This window comes from Oncorhynchus masou, chromosome 28 (genome assembly GCF_036934945.1).
Source record: "Oncorhynchus masou masou isolate Uvic2021 chromosome 28, UVic_Omas_1.1, whole genome shotgun sequence".
Lineage (NCBI taxonomy): Eukaryota > Metazoa > Chordata > Actinopteri > Salmoniformes > Salmonidae > Oncorhynchus > Oncorhynchus masou.
Genome location: NC_088239.1, coordinates 46,911,414 through 46,931,573, shown reverse-complemented (window position 1 = coordinate 46,931,573; position 20,160 = coordinate 46,911,414). Strand labels below are relative to the sequence as shown.

The following is a 20,160-nucleotide window of genomic DNA, read 5'->3' as shown; positions in this document are numbered from 1 at the left end:
AGACCATATAACTTTTTGTGGTTATTTTACTTCTGAACTAATTTAGGCTTGTCTAAACAAAGGGGGTGAATACTTATGCAACGACTAGATTTTAGTTATTTAATTTGTAAAACTGTTTTTTTAAATGTCACTTTGACATTATGGAGTATTGTATAGATCAATGGGGGAACAAAAAATGCAATTAAATCTATTTCAATCCCACTTTGTAAACCACCAAAATGTGAAAAAAGTTCCAAGGTGTAGACCTTATATAGGCACTGTATATGTTAAAATAAAGTTGGCCTACTACCCCAAAATAATACATACAATTGTTGTGACTGGAGATTGTGGTCTGTAAGGATGTCAACTTCTGAATAATTATTGTCAGAACACATACAGCAGAAGGTGCAGTCAGTCAGGTGGTTCTTTATTCTTTAAGCCAGGCAGTTACATCTGATGCACACATCAATTATCTTAAGGTACCGTAGTCAAGTTCTAGTTACACTGCAGCAGCTAGGTCCAAACTCAGTCCTTTTCATCACTATACATCTGCACCTCCATATTCCCTTTTATAAACAACTTTAAAATGGGAGGGGGGGGGGGGTGGGGGAGAAAAGAGACTTCTTTACAAGATTCATAGTACGAGGGTATTTCTTCAGTTAATAGCACATTGATTGCCTTGTAAACAGAACGGACAGATACAACTGCGACTGGGCTTGTTAAGAGGCAGGTTGGTACATAAATATTTATCCTAGCAAGTAACACAGAGCAGTTTTATACAAGCTAGTCATTAGAAGCATTTGTACGACAGTGTTTCCCCAATATTCTTTAGGAGGGGCACCATGTCCCTCAAAAACAGCAGAAGGTTGAAGCCACTGAACATTTCAACTAGTCTTTTTAGACGTGAAAGGGTGGCACACCTTGCCTAAGAAAAGATTGGGAAAACACTGTTGGAGAAGGTCGTAAAGAGTAGTGCATTTATGTACAGTAGCACACGAGTGTGCAGTAGGTTTATGTAAGAGATCATCAACAAGGGGCTATGCGTTCTGTGGAAAATAAACGCGCTAGCGGAGTGGAACTGACCTTCCACGGAGTTGCATTATTTTCCAGAGGACGCATAGAGCTCGAGTTTATTATCCATTTCATACAATGGTTATAATTTAACACATTTGCCGCTGGAAATGTGTTCAACATCCACTGAAGTAGCTAGCAAGTTTACTAGAGAGCTACAGTAGTTGCCTTGGTAACCAAACAAACTCGCTAGTTTAGCACAACAAACCATCAGTCCTAGCTTACAGTTATGAAAATCCAATTCAACAATGCCAATAATGTTTTCAATTCGACGTTTGCTTCCAAAAGCAGCTCAAACATAGAACACGTAAGAATGAACTATAGCCAATGAATTCTACCGTGCTGATACACCGTGTGTTATGGGGAAATAATGCACGCTCTAGAATGCCCTTCAAGCCAAACAGAAATGAGTATTCAACAACTCCAATAAAGTACAATCACAGCTGGTTTGTGCATGCATGCATCTGGTTGGCTCCCAAACCAACACATTATCACTTCCTCAACCTATATAGGCTACATGATCAGAACAGGTGGTCAGAAATGTATTTCCTACTAAAATCAGTGTTTGTTGCTCTTGGTCCTGGAGAGTTGAATACAATGCGTGCAGGCTTTTGCCCCAACCTAGCACTAACACATCTAATTCAGCTGATCACGGTCTTGTTGAGTCAGGTGTGTTTGTGCTGGGCTGGAAAGAAAGCCTGCACACATTAAAACTCTCAAGGAGCATGATTGAATACGGATGGTAGTTAAGTTACTAAATAAATACGTTGTTTTGATTCTTAAAATTGGCTGGAGGTAAAATCGATCATATCTTACAGCTTGTCTTATAAAAAGGTGCATAAAAGAAATCCTTCCCCCTTTTCTTTGTTTAAATGAAAATCCGTAAATAGTTGTTTCACCACATAGATACATTACCCATGTGCATACATGGAAATAAGAGAATCTGCTCTCGGTTTAACAGATGGATAAATGGATGGATGGAGGATATTTACAAGCAGCAATGAGAGCCTGTACATAGAGAATAGGGCAACACTTCATGATCCTTCAATCATAAAATACATCATAGCATGTATCTTATTTAGGTCTAAACAAATTACTAAATAATCTCACGTTTCCAGATGTTTCCAGATGTTTTGTGCTGTGACCCCATATTTCTTTTAATGCCTTTAAATGTCAATATGCCTCTCTGGACAAATGAAACAATGCTTTAGGCCACAACCCACATTTAGATATTCAAAACCCAGTACCGCAATGGGCCCCAACCATCTTTTAGGGCCCATGGCTAAGGACATCAGTTATGTCATGCTTATGACAGTCTCAAGTAGCCTTAATGTCAGAGGGTTCCAGTTAAGTGTTGAGATTAATGACGTGTGGACATACACGTGTGTGTTTGAATGTGTGTGTCTAAAGAGCGCGAGGCCTCTTGGGGTTGATCTGTTTGCTCGCCTGCTCCTCTTCCTGGAGTGTAGAACGGAAACCCTTCACTTTGTCTGAGAGAGGAAGGGCGAGGGAGGGAAAGAAAGAAGGGAAGAGAGACGGGAGAAAAGGAGGGAGGAGAGAGGGGCGTAAAGGAGGGAAGAGAGAGGAGAGGAGGGGGAGGAAAGGAGGCGGGAGAGAGGGGAGGAAAGGAGGGGGAAATAAGGGAGATTGGAGGAAAGGAAGAGAAGGTAGAGGCTTAGATATAATCAGTCACAAATGCTATGAAATGTCATCTTGTTTCTTACTTCCAAATAACATGACATGAATCACAATTAATTTAATGATTGCTTAGTTCTGATCTAGAATCGGTTATTAGAATCCCACATTACCTCTGAGCTCAATGAGGATGTCTATCTTCTGATCCAGGATCTGTTCTAGCTGCGTGGCATAGGAGTCTACGTCATAGTCCACTTCCTCTGTCATCTCCAACAGAACCTTCTCATCCTCCAGCCAGCGGATAGACTCCTGCACCGGACACAGACGGGAACACACACAGAGAATGAAACTCCTACTCTGAACTAATTTATAAACTCAACAAAAAAAGAAAACGTCCCCTTTTCAGGACCCTGTCTTTCAAAGATAATTTGTGAAAATCCAAATAACTTCACAGATCTTCATTGTAAAGGGTTTAAACACTGTTTCCCATGCTTGTTCAATGAACCATAAACAATTAATGAACATGCACCTGTGGAACGGTCCTTAAGACACAAACAGCTTACAAACGATATGCAATTAAGGTCCCAGTTATGAAAACTTAGGACACTAGAGGCCTTTCTACTGACTCTGAAAAAGACCAAAGAGAGATGACCAGGGTCCCTGCTCATCTGCGTGAACGTGCCTTAGGCATGCTGCAAGGAGGCATGAGGACTGCAGATGTGGCCATGGTAATAAATTGCAATGTCCGTACTGTGAGACGCCTAAGACAGCGCTACAGGGAGATAGGACGGACAGCTGATCGTCCTCGCAGTGGCAGACCACGTGTAACAACACCTGCACAGGATCGGTACATACGAATATCACACCTGCGGGACAGGTACAGAATGGCAACAACAACTGCTCGAGTTACACCAGGAACAGCACAATCCCTCCATCAGCGCTCAGACTGTCCGCAATAGGCTGAGAGAGGCTGGATTGAGGGCTTGTAAGGCCTGTTGTAAGGCAGAAACAACGTCACCAGAAACAACGTTGCCTATGGGCAGAAACCCAGCGTCACAGGACCAGGCAAGACTGGCAAAAAGTGCTCTTCACTGACAAGTTGCGGTTTTGTCTCACCAGGGGTGATGGTCGGATTCCCGTTTATCGTCAAAGGAACGATCGTTACACCGAGGCCTGTACTCTGGAGCGGGATCGATTTGGAGGGTCACAGCATCATCGGACTGAGCTTGTTGTCATTGCAATCTCAATGCTGTGCTTTACAGGGAAGACATCCTCCTCCCTCATGTGGTACCCTTCCTGCAGGCTCATCCTAACATGACCCTCCAGCATGACAATGCCAACAGCTATACTGCTCGTTCTGTGCGTGATTTCCTGCAAGACAGGAATGTCCGTGTTCTGTCATGGCCAGCGAAGAGCCCGGATCTCAATCCCATTGAGCACGCCTGGGACCTGTTGGATCTGTGGGTGAGGGCAAGGGCCATTCCCCCCAGAAATGTTCGGGAACTTGCAGGTGCCTTGGTGGAAGTGTGGGCTAACATCTCACAGCAAGAACTGGCAAATCTGGTGCAGTCCATGAGGAGGAGATGCACTGCAGTACTTAATGCAGCTGGTGGCCACAGCAGATACTGTTACTTTTGACCCCCCCTTTGTTCAGGGACACATTATTCAATTTCTGTTAGTCACATGTCTGTGGAACTTGTTCAGTTTATGTCTCAGTTGTTGAATCTTGTTATGTTCATTCATATATTTGCACATGTAAAGTTTGCTGAAAATAAATGTAGTTGACAGTGAGAGGACGTTTCTTTTTTTGCTGAGTTTATTAAGAAGCAAAGTGTAAAGAAGCATCATTCTTGTTTGGAACAATCTGTTGCCTGCATTTGACCTAAAACAGCATGAAAACTTATAGTGAATCTAACAGCAAGGAGAAGGAAGTGTGCTGATCGAGTGACATGTTGCAAGGCTTGTTGTGTGTGTGGGAAGCAGCCACAAGAGCAGAAAGGAGACAACAAACGGAATAAACTATAAACGCGGACATTACGCAGCTGAATGGCATTTCAACATATTGCATGCAATATGGATCCCTTGCAATATGGATTTTGCACATGTTAAATTTGCAATTTCGATGGCAATTTGATTCATTGTGCAGCCCTACTCTGAACTATATGTGTGTGTGTGTGTGTGTGTACCTGAAACACAGCTCGGTGGTCTTCCAGCACCTGTTCCTCCATCTCCACCAGCTGAGACACAGCCTCATGAAAGGTAAAGAGCTGGGGGGACACCTCCTCTTCCTGGAGAGGAGAGGGGGAGAGAGAGATGCCGATGGAGGGAGGGGTGAGAGAGAAGGATAAAGAGAAAGAAAGAGAAGAGAGATGGAGAGAAAAAAAGAGAACAGAGATAAGAATACTCTGAAGAACCACACCCTTTTTATTTGACAGTAAATCAGTGTATAAGCCAGTATGTAGTGCCCACCACTAATATAACCATGGTAAATATTCTCCAACTGTGATGCTTGGGAGTTTTTTTGGGCCACTTTAACCATCCTCCTCAATGTGCGTGGGGTCAATATAGACACACGTCCTCTTCCAGGCCGATTGTTAACATCTCCAGCTGCTTTAAACGTCTTAATTATTGCCCTGATAGTGGAAATGGGCAGTTTCAACCGTTTTAAGGTATTTTCTTATAGCCATTTCCTGATTTGTGTAGGGTCTTTCCCATAGTGATGGATGACTATGGGAACTTGGCCTGTGTGTCACCTCATATTTATACCCCATTGAAACAGGAAGTCATGGCTTACCACTTAAGTTTTCCTAATCACTCAGGTGAACTTAAAAACACAACATTTGAACGGGAATACACTTAAGTTATATTTTACTCATGATAATTTGTAGGGGTGCCAATAATTGTGGCACATATGTTTCTGAGAAAAATATTTAAAGTTTAGATTTTTGTGAATATTTTGAATGAAAGACCAAGAGGATAAACAGCAAATACCTTTTTTTCACAGGCCGTTTTGCTAATATTTGCCAAGGGTGCCAATATTAGTGGAGGGCACTATACAGGGGTAACGGGACAGTAGGTGTATGTGTGTGTGTTTTCTTACGTTTTGTTCACAGAGCAGTTTGAGGTCATCCCTCTGAGGGGAGCTGCCGACCCCCCACTGAGCCTCCAGGACCTCTAGCTGGGTGACGCTGTGTCCTCCCCGCCCCTCCATCATCACCCCTGGGTCCACCGTCAGCTCCTTCACCCTGTCGATGCACACAAACACCACACACAGACACACACACAGGCATGCAAGAACACACATGTACGCGCACACATACGCAAGCACACACATTAGTAGTTTTCCCTGACCACATGATCTGACCTTTTGATTGGTTAAAACAGTCAATGAACCAATGGGAACGAATGGAGACATTCTTATGCAGGAGTGTGAAGGACAAGCTGGGAAAGAAAAACATGAAAAACAAAAAAACTGCTTCTGAAATGAATGTATGAAAGAGTTAAACATATAAGCATGCCACAATTCAGCAATGACAAACTGAAACTGAAGGGTAAAGGTCATGAACAGTCAAAATCATGTTTTTCATGAAATGCATGATATTTGAATAAAATCAGATCAAAGTGTGAAAAATGACTGTCGTTTCTACATTGATAAAGTTTGATCATAAAGTTACTGGTCCCCTCCACCATGTCAAACACTTGGATTCAGGCGGCGGGATTAATAAGGGTTTAGGGTGACATCATCCTAACTCTCTCATTTTAATACACCAATGGTAACATGATATTCTCTTATCTAATTTAAATAAGTACCGCCTTGTAACCAACATCGGAGAAGGCGTATTTTAAGAGAGGCGTGATTTATACAGCTAGATAACTACTCAACTGGTGTCAAAATCTGTAGGTTGTCAGCAAGCATAATTAAAAGTTTACCCTATTAATCTATGGCAAAGATACTTATATGTCTGGTGTTAGCTAGTTACTGGCTAGCTAGGTATTCGGCCAGCATGGAACAAAAGGGGGGGTCGTTCAAAACTGACGCAGTTGTCATTTCAACACATCCGTCAGTGCTGCTGTGAACCATATCACAAGATACATGCCAAACAGGAGATGTATAAAATTCATTGAATTTTATAAAATAATTGATGCAAATTCCATGTCGTTTGAGCTGCTTTGTGTATCACCAAATATTCTTGAGATGATTTTACTGCTAAACTGCTCACTGCATCCAAGTTGCTTAACAGAGGTGTTTCAAAGAGCTATCAGTCAAGGCGAGCTCATGAATATTAGCTCCCCATCCACTTAGCCTGTCTTTTCAAACTTCCTGGTAGTTAGCCATGAGAAAAAAATAAAATGTTCTACAATTTGAAGCATTTCTATTCGAAAACAAATATTATGGGTGATATTTTAGTTACTCAAAAGGCTATTTTACACGGGAATCAGAATGACTGTTCGGGACCTTTTTAAATAAATTATATCATCGTAGGTTAAATAAATTATATAAATGAAGAAGAAAAAAAACGGAAACAAGCTGAAAAACTTGAGGTCCGTGCAGGTTTGTAGCCAGCAACACTTAAGTCAATGAAAGGGGTACTTAGGAGTAAAAAATAAAGGCGTAGGTAAAAGTTACCCTAAACCCCTGGTCCAGGATCAGAGCGATATTTTCTTTATGGCCTGACTGGCCTTATAGTTATTATAAGGTTACAGTTCATCTGATCCTAGATCTGCGGTTAGGAGTAACCTCTCACTGGAGTCAAATGACAGGCAGAGGATGGGTTTGTATGTGAGCTAGTGGAGATCACAAACATAGGAACGAAGAAGATGAAGTAAGTACGGTAGGTAAGAGATTAGTAGAGAGGAGAGACCTGGTGGGAGAGGTGGGAAAGTCATCGTACTCGTAGGTATTAGTGGGGGAGAGCTCAGCACGACTCCCCCCTCCACCACCCTGCTGCTGGGAGAAGGGGATGTCTGATGGGCTGATCCCAAACTCCTTCACTCTGGAGAGGGGGAGAGAGACACACACACAAAGCGACCGAGAAGATCCCGTCAGGATAAGGTCTGATCATACATTAGAGGGTAAATGATTTGTCTCGTATCAAGAAGAGGGAGTGAGACGAGATATAGGAGGGGGGGAAGGTTATTCTGCAATGACAACTTGAATTAAACTTCTCCCTTATCAGTCAGCGTGGTCTCACCTGTTGGCGTATCTCAGAGTGTTTAGAGTGTTTTCACAGGAAGCCATTCCAGGAGATATAGTGGCAATCTGTGGGGGGAAATAACAGTTACTACATCGTTAGAAAATAATCATAATCATTGGTGCTTAATAAATAAACATCGAGTCAGGCAGTTCTGAAGACCAGGAAGTTGGAGGGACAATCTGCTGTAGCTACATCCATTTTTGGACTTATACATTAATTATATATATAATTATGAATAATATAACTTCACGAGTTTAGTACCCCATCAGAACCCAAAATATAAGCTTGTTTTACTCTAAACAAAGTAAATGTAAACAAACACTGTATAACCTCAAAACATGGTTAAAACTCTCATTTTGAAATCATGGATGGTCAGTCCTTGCATCCACAGATCTGTCTATGAATTTGAGAGTGGTTACATTTCTCCAGCCCCACCCCTCAGCTTTTTAGCGAAACGGGGCGGGGAGAAAACGCCATTGTTATTGTTTCAACTGCTGATCGTCACTTTAAAGGAGATGCATGTACAGTATTATCTCACCATGCAGGTCCTTGAATTCTCCCCGATGAAGGAGTCTCTGAGAACCTGGGTCAGCTTGCTGGCTCTGAACGGGGTGTGGGGCTTGTTCCGACCCAGGGCTCTGATACACTCCTTGAGCGCCAGCAGGCTCTTGTTGATCTCGGCTCCCTCCAGGCGAGTCTGGCGGTCAGCGCTGGACGTGTCGGCCCCCCTCTCGTTCCCCGCCAGGTCGATCAGCGAGAACTTGCCGTGCATCTTCCCTCGCCGCCTCAGAATGATCTGGAACACAGCGTGGCTACGGGACGAGTGGGCGTTGGCCGAGGTCTGACCTGACGTCCTGGGAGAGAGCGAGAGATGGAGGGTGGAAGAGGAGGAGGAGCGAGAGATGATAGAGAGGGGAGGGAGGGAGAGTAAAGCAGCAGGAAATGACTGGCAGGAATAACATCCATATCAGATCTTTAAAATAAGTTAACGCCAGTCAATTAAACCATCCCCCTCCACCCCTCCCTCCTACTCGCCCTCTATGGTTTTACCTGCAGCTGTTTCCAACCTCTATGAGTTTGAGGACGTCTTCAGTACATTTGACGTCTCTCTCCTGCAGCCCCACCACCTGCACCTGCTGCTTCCCATCCTCCAGAACCCTCAGCTTGGCTTTCCGGTTCAGCAGGTCAAACACCTAGAGAAGCGCAACACAACCACGCGGCCGGGTTAACACAACCACAACCGTCCTTCGGCCCACACCGTTTGGCATTGCGGTTCAGCAGGTCAAACACGTACAGAACCACAACCACGGTCACATAAACACAGTCGCCACCCTCCAGGCTTCACGGTTCAATATAGGGGGTTTGTAGATGCATGTATTGTGGTGACTCCACTTGCCTTCCCACTGTAGATCTCAAAGAAGGTGGAGAAGACATTGAGGTCCAACTTCTTGTAGTTCGGCTTCTTCAGCATGAGAAACACGTCTCTCGCTGCAAAGAGAGAAAGGGCTTCACTGAAGAGACACAGCTTCACACAAACACGCAGAAGGAGCACGTTTTGAACTAAAGAGAGAGAGAGAGAGAGAGATGGTGTAGTGTTCGTACCAGCCAGTGCATAGATCCCTTTAGAACAGTCTTGGTTCTTCCCAGAGAAGTCTCCTCCCATTGTCTGAAAGGGAAAGCAGTGAGCTTATCTAGGATGGCTAGATACAGGTTGCTAGGTAGCTAGGATACAGCATTATCAAGTTAGTGTTCAAGTGTTAGCCCGACACACGCGGGAAGAGATCATCATCGGTGCCACTCACATGCGTTTTCCCACTTCCTGTCTGTCCGTAGGCGAAGCAGGTGGCCATTCCCCTCTCAAAGATGGTCTCCACCAGTGGTCGGGCGGTGAACCTGGGGACAGGGGGAATGAACGGTTGACCACAGTAAAGATACTCTAAATTACAATATTATACTTTCAACTCACACTTTCAAATAAACCGTGTTATGTCAACGGGAGTGTTGACACACAGACACACATCTCCAGTTAGAATTTGTCCCAGTGCACGTGATCATTTGTGTTCTTGAAAAACGTACCTCCGCACCAGACACTATCACCTCTTGGGAGTTGAGAAGGGAAACTTACCGGTAGACCATGTCGTTGTCTGCGCTGTCGTCAAAGGTGTAATCGAAGCGGAAGGTCTGGTTCTCCAGGTACCTGGTCAGGTCCACCTTCTGCTTGGGCTCATGGACCATCACCACGTCCTTACTGGGGATGGTGATCACATCCAGGTCCTTCATAGTCAACTCTGGAGGGGGGGGAGGGGGGGGAAATCATGTTTCCACGAGAACGTGTGAGGAGTGCGATGCTTATGCTGCTGCTAGACCTCTGCATGGAAAAGAGCATGTAACCCGAAAGTTGGCGTGCCTGCGTTCGATTGATGTAATGTGTACCTTTTTTATTGAGGGGCCGTGCTCGTACACACACACATATCCTGTGCTCCTCATCGATCTGAAAGTTGAAACAATGTCATACAAGACATGATTTAGTTAGTGGCCAACAAAGACGTGTCACCGCTCTATGAAAATAGACCTGCGCCTAAGCAGTTTTAGCAGACAGATATAGATATGAAACGTACCAGATCAGCGGTGGTTAGAGGCCTGTAGTCCAGACTGGCTCTGAAGTCTCTGATCATACACATGATCTCATAGTTAGGCACAGTGACATCTACCTCCTGGGAGAGAACGGCACAGTCAACAGTGTGTGTGTATATGTGTGTGTGTGTGTGTGTTAATGAGTCGTGGGTTACCGCAGTCCCCGTGGATATATTGTGTGGATGAAGGGCAGGTTGAATAAAGAAAATACAATGTATCATTCATGTGCAATTTATACCTTATATGCTACATTGAGGATTTTCTTTCATCATTGTAGGCTATCTGGCATTGGTGCACAAGCCTTAGCTTTAGGGCCTAACTGTACACGCGCCAAATAGACTACACTCACATAATGCTTTTGGGAACGCACAGAAAAAGTTAACGTCATCTACGGAGGAGAAAGGACACTGTAGGACTTTAATTCAATAAGAGAAAGGCTACGAAATGGAGTGATGAAAATAAAGCGAAGGGAGGTCCAGAAAAGTCATGTTTGGGAAAGATTTGGTGACGTGGTAAAAGAGGATGATAGCAGTGATGATTTTGAGGCGCCAGAGTCACAAGACAGGGTCTTCAAAATGGGCCTGTGGCACGTCAAGGGAACTTAAGTCTATTGTTCAGATGGGTTAAATGGAAAGTGAAATCTGGACACGGACTGTAGGTCTATAATCTCTCACATAGCCTTAATATCAACTCCTTCAGAATCAAGCATTTCTTGCAGTAAAATGATACACCAAATGTAAGCCACATTTTGAGAGAATGCAAATATGCAGTTAGCACCTCTACAGGCGGTATCTATCTTTATTAGCATAACATAATAATTGTATTTCAACCACATAAAATATGCATCCAAGTCAAACTGAAATCTTATCAGAAACATGAAGTCATTTGGAAACCGTTTTTTATTTTTTTTGCATTTTATCCCGGCCCCTAAACGTCTTTGCTCCACGAAAGAATCCGAAAAGACAGAGAAAATGTTACCGATGTCAACTAGATTGAAGCATTCATTCTATCGATCTATGACATTATTCTAGTGAGCAAGGGTAAATTTAGTCTTCTAGAGCAACACATATTGACAGAAGAGTCAACTAACAAATAACCTACCAAATTGTCAGAAATTATAAGCAGAAACATACACAATATTTACAAAACCACACCTGTTGCTGATAGGTGTATAAAATTGAGCACACAGCCATGCAATCTCCATAGACAAACATTGGCAGTAGAATGGCCTTCCTGAAAAGCTCACAGACTTTCAACGTGGCACCATCATAGGAGGCCAACTATCTAACAAGTCAGTTGTCAAATTTTGCCCTGCTAGAGCTGCCCCAGTCAACTGTAACTGCTGTTATTGTGAAGTGGAAATGTCCAGGAGCAACAACAGCTGAGCCACAAAGTGGTAGGCCACACAAGCTCACAGAAGGCGACCGACAAGCGCTGAAGCGCGTAACAATCATCTGTCCTCGGTTGCAACACTCACTATCGAGTTCCAAACTGCCTCTGGAAGCAACATCAGCACAAGAACTGTTCGTCGGGAGGTTCATGAAATGGTTTCCATGGCCGCACACAAGCCTAAGATCACCATCCGCAATGCCAAGCGTCGGCTGGAGTGGTGTAAAGCTTGCCACCACTGGACTCTGGAGGAGTGGAAACATGTTCTCTGGAGTGATGAATCACGCTTCACCATCTGGCAGTCTGACGGATGGATCTGGGCTTGTCAGATGGCAGGAGAATGCTACCTGCCCCAATGCATAGTGCCAACTGTAAAGTTTGGTGGAGGAGGAATAATGGTCTGGGGCTGTTTTTCATGGTTCGGGCTAGGCCCCTTAGTTCCAGTGAAGGGAAATCTTAACGCTACAGCATACAATGACATTCTAGACGATTCTGTGCTTCCAACTTTGTGGCAACAGTTTGGGGAAGGCCCTTTCCTCAGCCCCCGTGCATGAAGCGAGGTCCATACTGAAATGGTTTGTTGGTGTGGAAGAACTTGACTGGCCTGCACACAATCCTGACATCAACAACCAATGATAATTTGGAATGCCGACTAAGAGCAGGGCCTAATCGCCTAACATCAGTGCCCGAACTCAGTAATGGTCTTGTGGCTGAATGGAAGTAAGTTCCAGCAGCAATTTTCCAATATCGAGTGGAAAGCCTTCCAGAAGAGTGGAGGCTGTCATTGCACCAAAGGTGGTCCAACTCCATATGAATGTCCATGATTCTGGAATGAGATGTTCGACAAGCAAATGTCCACATACTTTTGGTCATGCAGTGTACATACTTGCGAAGGTATTCACCCCCCTTGGCATTTTTCCTAATTTGATGTCTTACAACCTGGAATGAAAATGGATTTTGGGGGGGGGGTTGTATCATTTGATTTACACAACATGCATACTACTTTGAAGATGCAAAATATGTTTTATTGTGAAACAAACAATAACACAAAAAAAAGAAAACTTCAGCATGCATAACTATTCACCCCCCCAAAGGCAATACTTTGTAGAGCCAGCTTTTGCAGCAATTACTGCTGTAAGTCTCTTGGGGTATGTCTCTATAAGCTTGGCACATCTAGCTACTGGGATTTTTGCCCATTCTTCAAGGCAAAACTGCTCCAGCTCCTTCAAGTTGGATGGGTTCCGCTTGTGTACAGCAATCCTTTAAGTCATACCACGGATTCTCAATTGGATTGAAGTCTGGGCATTGACTAGGCCATTCCAAGACGTTTAAATGTTTCCCCTTAAACCACTTGAGTGTTGCTTTAGCAGTATGCTTAGGGTCATTGTCCTGCTGGAAGGTGAACCTCCGTCCCAGTCTCAAATCTCTGGAAGACTGAAACAGGTTTCCCCCTGGAATTTCCCTGTATTTAGTGCCATCCATCATTCCTTCAATTCTGACCAGTTTCCCAGTCCCTGCCGATGAAAAACATCCCCACAGCATGATGCTGCCACCACCATGCTTCACTGTGGGGATGATGTTCTCAGGTTTATGAGGGGTGTTGAGTTTGCGCAAGACATTGCGTTTTCCTTGATGGTCAAAAAGCTCAATTTTAGTCTCATCTGACCAGAGTACCTTCTTCCATATGTTTGGGAAGTCTCCGTCATGCCTTTTGGCAAACACCAAACGTGTTTGCTTATTTTTCTCTTTAAGCAATGGCTTTTTTCTGGCCATTCTTCCATAAAGCCCAGCTCTGTGGAGTGTACGGCTTAAAGTGGTCATATTTAAGATACTCCAATCTCCGCTGTGGAGTTTTGCAGCTCCTTCAGGGTTATCTTTGGTCTCTTTGTTGCCTCTCTGATTAATGCTTTCCTTGCCTGGTCCGTGAGTTTTGGTGGGCGGCCCTCTCTTGGCAGGTTTGTTGTGGTGCCATATTCTTTCCATTTTTGAATAACAAATTTAATGGTGCTCCGTGGGATGTTCAAAGTTTCAGATATTTTTTTATAACCCAACCCTGATCTGTACTTCTCCACAACTTTGTCCCTGACCTGTTTGGAGAGCTCCTTGGTCTTCATGGTGCCACTTGCTTGGTGGTGCCCCTTGCTTAGTGGTGTTGCAGACTCTGGGGCCTTTCAGAACAGGCGTATATATACTGAGACCATGTGACAGATCATATGACACTTAGATTGCACACAGGTGGACTTTATTTAACTAATTATGTGACTTTTGAAGGTATTTGGTTGCATCAGATCTTATTTAGGGGCTTCATAGCAGAGGGGGTGAATACATATGCACGCACCACTTTTCCGGGGGGCGTTTTGTATAATTTTTTCAACAAAATAGAAAAAACGCCAAGGGGGATGAATACTTTTGCAAGACACTGTCAATCAGGTGAAAAAAATCCTTCACCCCATGTCAAAAGATTGTTCCACTGTCTCTGCTGACTGTAGCCTACAGGCATTTTCTATATTAGCGGGTTAGGGTTGGGTGCAGGCATCAGATTTATACTTTATCACATATTCAGTCGTCGGGCGGTTGTGGGTGAGCAAACTGTGACCCTACCTGTGCCTTCTTCTCTCTCAACTCCTGTTGTTGCAGCCTCCTTCTCTCTCGCTTCTCCTGCAGTTTCTCCACCTCCTTCACACAGTTGGATTTCCGCCGCGCTGAACCCGTACAGAGTAGGAAAACACAATTATCAAAAAAGAATCTAGCATAAATGTATAATAGTGGTCCATTTTCATTTCTACTGTCCCTATTTCAATATACTTCAAAGCTCTTCAGAGGCAAATACACAACAAAAAGATAAAACCATGAGCGCTAAGCTACACATTCAATAAGCTCATAATAAACCCCCCCCCCCCCCCCTCGGCTGGCCGGAATAGAGCGCAGCTCAGTGAAAGAGCTATTCTCCGGCTGCTTCTCTGTTCTCTCAGCAGTACAGCTGGGCTAATAGGCCTGTCTGTCTGCCTGGGCGCATTAGATCACTGGTCATGTGTTCCATCATCATAACCCACCAGACTCAACATCACATCTCATCGCGGCAAGAGAGCTCCAATCGGAGATTTACAAAAAAAAAAAAAAAAAAATGACTAGTTGTTAACATGGCAAATGTATTTCACAATAACCAGGACTATTTAGCGACACAACGCTGCAGTGTGTCTGTGTGTATTACCGTTCTGCTGCTGTTGTAGTGTCATTTGCTGTGTCTGTAGGGCTGTGAGTGCTGCAGGTGGGGGTGGTTCTGGTTGGCTCTGCTGGTGCTGTATCTGACTGGGTCTGGCCCGCGTAGTCCCCACCGCTGCAGCTGGAAAGAAACAACATACAGGACATTTTAGTCACGCATGTACATTTTGTTTAGGACATTTACATTTAGTACATGCCATATTGTCTTTGGGCATCTCATCTTCTTATTGATGGCTTTTTAAATTCAGAACAGGAGTAATGACAGTCCCATATCGGTCATCCTCAGGTGATTTGTCAGTAAATGATCTTGACATGAATATGCTATCTCTCCCCAGACCCTCTCTCTCCTTTCCACCTGTGTATTTATCTATTTTCGACTGTTGCTACAGATCTCTCTCTCTCTCTACAGATACCAAGGTCTCGCTCTTCCTCTCTCGTCTCTCTTTATCTCTCTACTGATCTCTCTGTCGCTCTCCCTCCAGATATCACAGTGTCCGAGGGGTATTTTCACCACGTATTCACAGATGGCACACCTGTTGCTTCTATTGAAACAGAAATAGAGATCTATTACTCTCGTGGTACAGTGGGTCAGTAGGATGTTATGTAGCAAGCAGGGCTTAAACCAAGTGTACACCCAACATGGCACCCTATTCCATGTATAGTGCACTGCAGTTGACCGGAGCCCTATGGACCCTGTTGAAATGCAGTGCACCATAAAGGGAATAGGGTGCTATTTGGGACACCGTCGTAGTCTCGCGTTGACAGACTTCAAAAGTCTCGTCTTTGCTCAGGAACGTGAGGAGACTTGGAGCTCAAAGTTCTGTTGAAGCTGCCTTGCCTCTGTTTTCTCTTGCCGGGGTTTCAGTCTTGGGGGGTGCTATTGTTCGTCGGTTCTACAAGAGACAAAAGAATACCATATGAACGTAAAGAAGCAAATGGAACACATGAAAATAGCCAACACTTTCCCATGATTAAAGTATACTGTACAGACGTATGGCTTTTGGCCACAGCACAGTACACTATAAGAGAATGACCTTGGGTGGCTTGATTTGTTTGGCAGCAGAGGCGATAGAGGTGGCAGGAGGGGGGGTCTCAGGACTCTGTACTGCCTCCTCTTCAGGGGCCACATCTGGGTTCAGAGCAAATATGCTCTCCAGGTCAATCTGCATGGGAAGAGGGTGCAACATACATGTTAAAACTCTGTTCCAGCCTCTCCAACCTAATGTGTGTATGTATATACACTGAGTGTACAAAACATTAGGAACACCTTCCTAATATTGAGTTTACATCCCCGTTTACCCTCAGAACAGACTCAATTCTTCGGGGCAAGGACTCTACAAGGTGTCGAAATTGTTCCACAGGGATGCTGGCCCATGTTGACTCCAATGCTTCCCACATTTGTGTCAAGTTGGCTGGATGTACTTTGAATGGTGGACCATTCCTATTACACACAGGAAACTGTTGAATGTGGAAAAACCCAGCAGCGTTGCAGTTCTTCCCACACTCAAACCAATGCGCCTGGCACCTACTACCATAACATGTTCAAATGTGTGCCATTCACCCTCTGAATGGCACACCTACACAATCCATGTTTCAAGGCTTAAAAATACTTCTTTGACCGGTCTCCTCCCCTTAAGTACACCGATTGAAGTGGATTCAAGAAGTGACATCAATAAGGGATCATAGCGTTCCCCTGGATTCAACTGGTCAGTCTATGTCATGGAAAGTGCAGGTGTTCCTAATGTTTTGTCCGCTCAGTGTATATCGGAGGGGTTGGGTAAAAAAAAAAAACTGAAGACAAATGAACATCTCGTATGGAATAATAAAGTAATCTCTTAACTCAGGAAAAGACAAGAATGTCACACATGTGCAGTAAGATCGATTAACAATTTACCAGTGACATTTAAGAAGTGAAATAGGCTACCATGTTAAAATGTGTAATCCGAAAGGAGGGCACGCACGCACAAACAAACAAACACACACACGCGCACACACACACACAAACTACTTAAAGGCATCCGTAGTCAAGCTGATTTGCTTTGTGTCCTAAAACTTTCAACGCTCCATCTGGTACAAGCTGATAGGGGGTCAGACATGACTGATTAACACACATAAACACATAAACACACAGTACCTCTTTCCCTTTCGTATCTCCATTCTCTATCCATTCCACCGTGACACTCTCGTTGTCTTCATTCAGTGATGTGACCATTGCCTGGTGGATTCGACCTGCAAGAAACATGTTATAAACATATACCAGCTTCAGTGTCGACTCCTGCAGGTTAGAGAACCATGACATGATGGATTTGTGACCACATGACATGATGGATTTGTCCCGGCTGCCATAGGAGGGAGAAAACAGTTGTAGACTCATACGGTCATACACTCTGGCTATTGAAATTCAGCCAATGACCACGACACACTAGATCACACTGACCAAAGAGGGTGGCGATGAGACCAGGCAAAATCGGCCAGTATGGGCAGAGGCCTTCAGTAACAGATGTGTCAATAACCCTGGATCTGATTGGTTGACATTTAAAAAAGCTTCACATGCATGTCAACATTTGACTGCTTCAGGGCATTTTGTTATGTTACCGTACATGCAAAATGGTTTGTTTCCATAATGTTTCTTGTGTCATGTCTCATTCTAAATAGCTAAAGCTCTTCTCTTATGGATGAGCCCAAATTACTACAAACATTTAAAAAATACAGTCACACAGTTGGTTGAGCAGATAATTTAATTAAATCAAACAAGACAGGTTCATTGCTGCAGAATCACTAAGCGTGTGTCTTTTGCTAGTCCTTCCCTGGAGATAGAGCAGATGAGAATTAAATAAATAGCAACTGAACACTACTCATTTTAGACTCGCAAGGACTACTATGTTAAGAAGTAGCTAGTAGGCTATTGTTAGTCAGTGGCTAGCCGACTAAAACTCAACAATTTACGATGGAGTTAAGCGGCGACTCGTGTGGGAGAACTGGACTTCCGATGTCACATAAAAATATGTTTTTATCAAAAACTATGGATTTCAGCACCCAAAGAATAGCCCGCAATTACACATGACAGGAAATGGGGGTGAAAACTGATAACGGATTAACAACACTGTAGTTACTCAACAATACTAACATAATTGACAGAGTGAAAAGAAGGAAGCCTGTACAGAATAAAAATATTCCAAAACATGCATCCTGTTTGCAACAAAGCACCAAAGTAATACTGCAGGAAATGTGGCAAAGCAATACACTTTTTGTCCTGAAGACAAAGTGTTATATTTTGGGCAAATCCAATACAACACATTACTGAGTACCACTCTCCATATTTTCAAGCATAGTGGTGGCTGCATCATGTTATGGGTAAGCTTGAAATTGTTAAGGACTGGGGAGTTTTTCAGGATTAAAAAAACTAAACAGAATGGAGCTAAACACATGGAAAATTCTAGAGGAAACCCTGGTTCAGTCTGCTTTCCACCAGACACTGGGAGATCTTTCAACAGGACAATAAATTAAAACTCAAGGCCAAATCTACACTGGAGTTGCTTACCATGAAGACAGTAAATGTTCCTGCGTGGCAGAGTTACAGTCTTCACTTAAATCAGTTTAAAAATCTATGGCCTGAAAGTCTAAGAACTGAAAATGGTTGTCTAGCAATGATCAACAACCAATTGTTTTCATATTTTTTCACAAATGTTAGAATTTTTATTCCACTTTGACATTACAGAGTATTCTTTGTAGATTGTTGACAAAAACATCTTAATTAAATCAATTTTAATCCCACTTTGTAATGCTTCAAAATGTGGAAAAACGAAGGAGTATGAACACTTTCTGAAGGCACTGTAGTACGTGTAACATAATGTAACTCAAAGCCATGATCAAGGACTAGGCTTAAAGGAGAATCGCCATATTCAACGTTTCCTGTAAACCCAGATTCTGGTTCAGAGCTGAACGGTCTTCTGTGACTATTCCCATTAAAACAGTTCACTAAACGATATATACGGCTGAATCCAGTATCATTACCAGGCAACCAGCACGGCCTATAACCGCACAGGTGGATGCATCCCTGCCAATAAAAACCATTAATCCCTGTTAGCCAGCCGGCTAGCTTCACCCAGTAATTGAGTAAAGGCTACAACTAGCTGGCTATAGCTACGCCATTCAAGGTAATAATAACCGATTTGATTGACTGCCGCTGTGACAGACAGGGAGCATGACAGTAGGATGAGAATGGGTCTAGTACCGAGCACAGATCTCTATGCCATTGCTAGGCTAGGTATCCAACTCAGCACCCTGCTTGACTGGCTAGGCGCTGCCTTGAAGCAACAAAGATGATGTAGCTAACGCGACAGCGCCTCAATGAAAAATGCATCTTTATCTAGCTAGCTAGCGGACGAGCAGGAGAGATATCTCTCTGTCTTACCATCACTCCGTTTGATTTCCACGTAAATGCCGATGAGGATCTTTCCGAAGACAGCGACAGCCATCCCTCATGTGTGTAGTATGTGTGTGTATGGCTGTAGTATGGGGTGTGTATTTGTTTAATTGGAGGGGGACCAAGTCGCGCCGCAGAAAAGAGAAACCGGGAGGAGGTCAGGAGGATAGAAGGAAGCAGGGCGCATGCGTATAGACTACCTCGCTCCATCAGAGTGGAGACGCATCCAAGAAGCGAGTTGGATTTTATTTTTGCTTCGTCTTCTAGCTAGCTACACTTGCTATATTTATGCGATTTTCTGTCGATGTACCATTGGGTGAAAAAGCAGCACGCTTAAATGTGTTCATTGCAAAATAAGAGGCTTATCGGGACTAATTCTATAAATGCGTTTAATTCACGATGTGTAACCAATGATTGAGTAATAGTCGATAAGTATAACATGTTTTATTATAAATGTTTATAATATAATTCGAATAATTATTATATGTATTCATAAATATGATAATAATTCATACATTAAAAAAAACGTTAACACATGGTTGAATGCTCTGTTTTGATTTAAATGTTAAAGGCCCAATGCAGCCGTTTAAAAAAATAATCTATATCAAA

At 43.5% G+C, this 20,160-nt stretch overlaps 1 protein-coding gene across 2 annotated transcripts; it reads right to left on the bottom strand.

The window, feature by feature from the left end:
* Positions 1 to 380: 380 nt before the first annotated feature.
* On the bottom strand, positions 381 to 19,695 carry LOC135517703 (kinesin-like protein KIF2A). 2 transcript variants are annotated; one of them, XM_064942230.1, is made up of 20 exons: positions 19,540 to 19,695; positions 17,260 to 17,354; positions 16,160 to 16,288; positions 15,964 to 16,018; positions 15,115 to 15,246; positions 14,505 to 14,605; positions 10,499 to 10,594; positions 10,314 to 10,371; positions 10,006 to 10,168; positions 9,683 to 9,773; positions 9,483 to 9,546; positions 9,277 to 9,368; positions 8,931 to 9,073; positions 8,419 to 8,734; positions 7,878 to 7,945; positions 7,548 to 7,679; positions 5,786 to 5,930; positions 4,872 to 4,973; positions 2,859 to 2,994; positions 381 to 2,540 (listed from the first exon to the last, which is right to left on the bottom strand). In XM_064942230.1, exons 1-20 carry the CDS (start codon positions 19,601 to 19,603, stop codon positions 2,455 to 2,457), a joined length of 2,268 nt encoding a protein of 755 aa, XP_064798302.1. In that variant the 5' UTR covers positions 19,604 to 19,695; the 3' UTR covers positions 381 to 2,454. The 2 variants fall into 2 exon arrangements, with proteins under 2 accessions (XP_064798302.1, XP_064798303.1); XM_064942231.1 differs by having other exon boundaries at positions 7,578 to 7,679.
* Positions 19,696 to 20,160: the final 465 nt, after the last annotated feature.